This window comes from Phaseolus vulgaris, chromosome 9, assembly GCF_051622355.1.
Source record: "Phaseolus vulgaris cultivar YP4 chromosome 9, ASM5162235v1, whole genome shotgun sequence".
NCBI classification, from domain to species: domain Eukaryota; kingdom Viridiplantae; phylum Streptophyta; class Magnoliopsida; order Fabales; family Fabaceae; genus Phaseolus; species Phaseolus vulgaris.
In genome coordinates this window covers 10,341,816-10,348,032 of record NC_143506.1, presented here as the reverse complement: position 1 = coordinate 10,348,032, position 6,217 = coordinate 10,341,816, and the positions used below count along the sequence as shown (strand labels likewise).

At 30.9% G+C, this 6,217-nt stretch overlaps 1 protein-coding gene across 4 annotated transcripts; it reads left to right on the top strand.

The window, feature by feature from the left end:
- Window positions 1–1,229: 1,229 nt before the first annotated feature.
- On the top strand, window positions 1,230–5,708 carry LOC137823001 (putative calcium-binding protein At1g02270). Of its 4 annotated transcripts, none has more exons than XR_016515263.1 (10): window positions 1,230–1,606; window positions 1,716–1,820; window positions 1,915–2,020; window positions 3,231–3,451; window positions 3,540–3,616; window positions 3,698–3,806; window positions 3,899–4,024; window positions 4,530–4,637; window positions 4,720–4,822; window positions 5,011–5,145. XR_016515263.1 is itself a non-coding variant. In XM_068628066.2 (10 exons), the coding sequence occupies exons 1-10, from the start codon at window positions 1,451–1,453 to the stop codon at window positions 5,248–5,250; spliced, it is 1,356 nt and encodes a 451-aa protein (XP_068484167.1). In that variant the 5' UTR covers window positions 1,230–1,450; the 3' UTR covers window positions 5,251–5,708. The 4 variants fall into 4 exon arrangements, 2 of the variants coding, with proteins under 2 accessions (XP_068484167.1, XP_068484168.1); XR_016515264.1 differs by having other exon boundaries at window positions 5,014–5,141; XM_068628066.2 differs by having other exon boundaries at window positions 4,715–4,822; window positions 5,011–5,708.
- The last annotated feature ends 509 nt before the right edge of the window (window positions 5,709–6,217 follow it).

Sequence of the window (6,217 nt, the reverse complement as noted above, 5' to 3'; positions counted from 1 at the left end):
TTTTATTTTCTATATTTATTTATTTTTGAATTTTTTTCTTCTCATTTTTAAGCATTAAGTGTAGCATTTGCATTAATTTTTTTTTTAGGATCTTGACACTTCAATATTATCTGGGTTCATTACTAATTACTAATTAATATTAATTGACTTTCATTTTTTTTATAATTATATCCTCTATTTTTTTACTTGAAATTAACATGATTACATTATCAATAATAATAAAAATAAATACTAATTTTAATTCATAGATTCAACTTTTATGTTGTTGTAGGGTTTAATTTTTTATTTTCTTCATTCTTAAAAAAAATAAACTAAACATTTTATAACTTATTACTTTTTTTATTTATTTTGTAAAAACTTATTTCTTTATTATTATTTCTAACTATTTTAAACATTAAAAATATTTATTTATTTAATGCATTCAAAATTAAAATTATCAATTTTTTTAATTTATTAATTTTTTTACTTTTGAAATGATGTTAGATAGGAAATTAAAAACAAAAGTGCTAGGAAAATAAAAACAAAATGGTGTAGATGGGGAAATAAAAATGTAAATAGTGTTTTATGGGGAATTGAATCAACATATCTCTCATATATACAAATACACATGAATTTATATTTTTTTATTTAAATATATATAATAATAATAATAATAATAAATGTGCATCTTTATTCCCACTAGTATAACTAACTTAAATATAAAAATTAATTTTTTTTCTATCCTTATAAACAAGAGCAATTTTTTATTTGGTCCCAAAGACTAATTTTACGTTTTTCTTATGAAGTGTAAAGAAAATATCAACATATTTCTATAAATGAAATGAAAAGTAATTTATTTTTAAAAGACCAAAATCCAACATGATCCTATTCACAATGATTAAAAATATATTTATTCCTAGTTATAATGTACATATTTAAAATAAAAAACATAAATGCCCTAACAACTTCTTTCTTATGGTGATGAATTTGAATCTATAAATAAATAAAATATATATTTTTTAAAAGTATTTATTTGAACAGAAAAATAAGCCCAAGAAAAAAAAATAGATGGACAGATAAAATATGTTTGACAGGAAGATTGTTAGTTAATTATTTTGGAGTCATATTTTTGAATTGTTGAACTCAAATATAGTGGGTTTGAATAGCATGATAATCGTGATTCGGGAAGATACTCGTTGTGATTGAGGTGGAATCCCTATTTATGAGACATAAAATCTCAACGTTTTTCTATTATCAATCATTTTTTCTCAATTCTTTTACCCTCTCCCTCTCTCTCTTTCTCTCTCCCTCCTTTTTTCACACCTCCATCGTCATCTTTCCTAACGAACCCACTTCAATTGCTGTTAACGTTTTGATCATCGTCGTGGGTACGTGACACAGAAAGAACAATAACAAGAAACGCATCTTCAGGGGCAGGGAGCAGCATTGGTGGGTTGGGTTTGGACGTAGAATGAGAACGGATAGGTGGGCTAATAGCATGGGAAGGATTTCAAGGTTTGGGGGTTTGGCACTTGCTTCTTCCATTAAGGAAAACCAACAACAACCTTCTATTACCTGCACCACTTTTAACATTCTCGCTCCCATTTACAAGCGCATCAACGATGAGGTTCTTATATTTTTTTAGCATTTTCAATAATACCAGCAATATGAATCAATCACCCTTTCAAAAGGGTAATCTCAATTTTCATTTTTTTTTTATTGTTTGATGGAAGCAGGATCCGAGTTGCCGCGAGAGCGACTACAGAACGTATTGGTTGGAGAGGAATCACAGGATATTGGACTGGTTGTTGAATGAGAGGTCTTCAATTATCTGTCTTCAGGTTTGTGTCGTCAAAATTGAAATTCAGTGCAGGGAGATATTATGATTGTGTAATGCGACGAAAGCTAATAATTACGTGGGTTTTGCTTTTGCAGGAATTTTGGGTTGGAAATGAAGAACTTGTTAATTTGTATGAGAAGAGACTTGGAGACGCTGGTTATGTCAGTTTCAAGCTTGGAAGGACAAACAACCGTGGAGATGGTATGATAATATATTATGCACATTCTCTCTCAATTCCTATGAACTCCCTTTCGATTTTTACTATCAGTTTTGTCGGAATTTCTTCGTCTTCTTTATTATGTTGTTTGATGATTTTAAATGGGTAGTTGTTACTTTTTTTTTTTTCATGGGACTTTGATTTAACAATCAAATATTGTTCTTCAAACGTCAATTAATACTCTTCCCTCTCTTGAGGTAATCTGCATGCCATTATTCCACAGAATATGATTAAAAAAATGCATTGCAGATATTTTAAATTCACTGATGAATATTCCAAAAGTATCAAAATAAAATGAGACTGAAGGAGTATTATATTGTTAGATTCATGTTCAAATTTGTGTTAAAATGGTGTTTTCTAATTGTAAATATATATATATATATATATATATATATATATATATATATATATATTACTTTGAATTATGAGATGGAAAAGTTGGTTTTGGTCCGCAGCCCAAAAATATAGGTTTTTAATTAGTGTGTTTGATCCATTCCGTTCAATCTGTCAAACTAAGATAGAGATTAGAACGGGTTGATGGTCATCCCGTTTTTATTTAAATTAAAATAAAAATATTTTTTATTATAATATAAATAGTATTATAACTTAAATTATTAATATTTATAAATTAAATTTAACATGCAGATATAATACTTATTTTAATTTATCTTATTAAAAATATTAATTAATCAAATAAATATTTAAAAAATATTTATATAATTAAAATTGATTTAAATATATATATATATATATAAATAAATAAAAATATAAAAAATTGATGGACTGATAGTCTTTTCACAGAAGGAGTCAAAATATAAATAGTAGGTCTGACTAAATGAACGTGTCCCGTTTTGCCACACCTATTATGGGTGTGAAGAATGATAAAAACAGACTATTGGTTGTCATGTGAAAATTCAAAGAGAAGCCACTCCTCCCATGTAGGATCAAATACTAATTTGTTGTTGGAGTTGGCAAATGGGAATAGCAGAGAGAATTTATTTAGAAAAGGCACAAACAACTAAAATTGTTTTTAAAGGAAAAATGTGTTCTGTTTTAGTTTTCTTCTGAATGGAAGTTTGGTTTAGTTAAATACTAATAAGGCTCTCATAATAAGGTTATCTTCCATGTGCTTAGTTTTGTTCCTCCAGTTGAAGATTTGTACAAATTCTGATATAATTTACTCCGGATCTGCAGGTCTTCTTATAGCAGTGCAAAAGGAAAACTTCAATATTCTTAATTACAAGGAGTTACACTTCAATGACTTTGGAGATCGTGTAGCTCAGTTGTTACATGTTGAATTAGCTTCTCCGTTTACACAATGGCGAAACAGTAATATTAGGCAGGAAATTTTGATTGTTAACACTCACCTGCTATTTCCCCACGATTCAACTCTATCCCTTGTACGACTGCAGCAGGTATCTATATCTAATATAAATCACATACCCAATATCAAGCTTCGTCTCTCACTTAAACTTACATACCTTAATATTTTCTTTTCTGCAGGTTTACAAGATTCTTCAATACGTAGAATCTTATCAGAATGATTTTCAACTCAAGCCAATGCCAATCATGCTCTGCGGGTAAATTGGAAATTAATTTTCATGTACTTGTTTTGTTTAAAAGACTTGAATCCTGGTTTTATATGCTGCTTTTTATTACAGTGACTGGAATGGAAGCAAACGTGGACATGTCTACAAGTTCCTGAGGTCTCAGGGCTTTGTATCTTCTTATGATACTGCACATCATTACACTGATGCAGATGCAGACAAGGTCATATATTTACCACTGTCTTTTGTTTTATTTCTTTTGTGTAATGTGCCAACTTCTAATCACTTATATTTATTTCTTTTAACATTGTGCAGTGGGTTAGCCACCGCAATCATAGGGGAAATATATGTGCTGTTGATTTTATTTGGCTCCTAAATCCTGACAAATATCGAAAACTACTAAAAGCAAGTTGGAGTGAAGCAGTCTTTGGTATGTTCAAGGTAAATCATAAAATAATTTTGACGGAGAAACAGTTCTTTTGCGTAATAATTTTACCATCTTTGGTTTGAATTTTGGATGACAGGTGTTTCCTATAAGATTTAAACATTATTTTCTTTTAGCAAAAGTAGAGTTGGACACTTAGTGAGGCAAAACATTTAGTATATTAGAAAGGATTGTGATTAGTTGTACTCTCCTAAACGTTAATACATCTAATTGGTGTATTTAAACTTGTTATAAGATAGTGCCAGGTACAGACGTAGATTACTACTATAATAATATTGTGGAACAGAGAGAGCAATGGGGTAGAGTTTGTTGCAGAGAATCTGTATTGCTTATAACACGTTATGTCAGGGAGGAAAGTCTTACTTTTATTGTAATAATGCTTTCTTTATAGCTCCATTTCAGTGCAATTTTGCTTATCAAGTCAAAGCTAGAACCTCTCCTTTGGGTTTTTTTTTTTTTTGGAACAGAATTGTCATTGAAGACAAATTTATACTTTTTCAGTATCTGGTACGGAGAGCTTCATTGACTGAGAGTGATGCATTTGCCTTTCTAAAGGCTGATAATGAAGATTGTATTACCTATTCAGGTTTCTGTGAAGCACTTACACAGGTATGTTGCTAAACACTGTAAAATTTCACTCAATGCTCATCTCGCCTGATGTTTATGGGTTTCTTCATTTCGTGCAGCTCAGTTTAACTGGGCATTGCCATGGATTAAATGACGAAGAGATAAAGGACTTGTGGCTCCAGGCAGCTGTAGATGGAAATGGTGTTCTTGATTATAAAGAATTCCTGGTAAAGTAATTGATACTGAAATTAGCTCTTGACATAAATATACCACTATAAAATTGAAAATTCTTATTTGTTTGTCTTCACTGAGATAAAGCTTGTTTATCATCGTTGTAGAATAGGTGATGGAATTCCCTTTTGTTATTTTAATAATGCTTTCTTCCTTGTTTGGTGATACGATTCGGATGATGCAGCAGCAAATCTGGAATTCAACAGCTCCAGATCAGAGTGATGACAGCAAAAATGGGGAACAGGATGACGGTGTAAATGATTCACAGGATCAAACAATTGGTTTCAGTGTAAAAAATGCAGTTCTGTTTCCTCCAGAGGTGGAGAAAGGTAGATGGCCTGAAGACTACTCCCTTTCTGATCATGCACGGCTCACTGTAGTGTTCTCGCCAATAAGAATGCCATGCTCCCAGTTGATTTGCTAACAATATGCTTGATTTTGGCCACTCATGCAAATGGTTTTGGAATTAAAGACTTGTTTTGATAAGGAATGGGTGAAACAGTGGAACGAGTAAGCAAAGATTCAAAAGTTGTTTTCTGGGGAGATTTTATAGAGCCCTGTGTTGTGATTGCTGCACCATTGGCCAGAAAGTCGTCTCACTGCTAATCTAATGATGAAGTGCCACTATAGTATCTCTGGCATTGCTCATGACCGTCGTTGCAGTAAGCAACACTCATCCATCACCCAGTTTGTTTTCCCCATTTATTCATCTCCGGTGAAAGATTAGGACCAAATGGAAGCAAAAGAAGAATGATCTGTACAATAGTGAATAGGTCCTAGGTCCCTTTTGTAGTTTGGTAAGATGCACCAATTCATACACATTCTAACATTTTTCTCTCTCTTGATAGAGTTGTGATAAATTCAAATTATACAGAGTTTGGTAAATTAGTTCCACACTTTCACTTTTAAGAACTTAGGTTATCACATCCCCCTCCTAAGAAGCTAAATTCTTTGAAAAATTTTAGTTTGGAAAAATTTTCAGAAAAAAAGTTTACAATTCCTCCACCCCCTATGAAAAAAGAACGAGATTTGCGTATTAAACAAACATGCTTAATGTTTTACATATCAGAGACCACTACTTCACAATAAAAATGAAAACTTGAACAATGGCAAGTTCAGAAACCGAATTTAAGAAGGATGTTAACTCCTTTTTGTGTTGCGAAACGGGTGGAGAAGCGAAGACAAGAAAAAAAAAGGGGTTGACCACACTTGTTGCGTTGTCACATTATGACCACAGAATCCAGTTATATTTTTATTTAAGTGTATAATTTTAACTTTTATACTTATTTTTTAATTATAATTTTAATCTAAATTATTTAACTATTTTAATAATTAAAATCAATATACACACACATATTTATAAAGGAGGAATCCACTACAACAGAAATTTA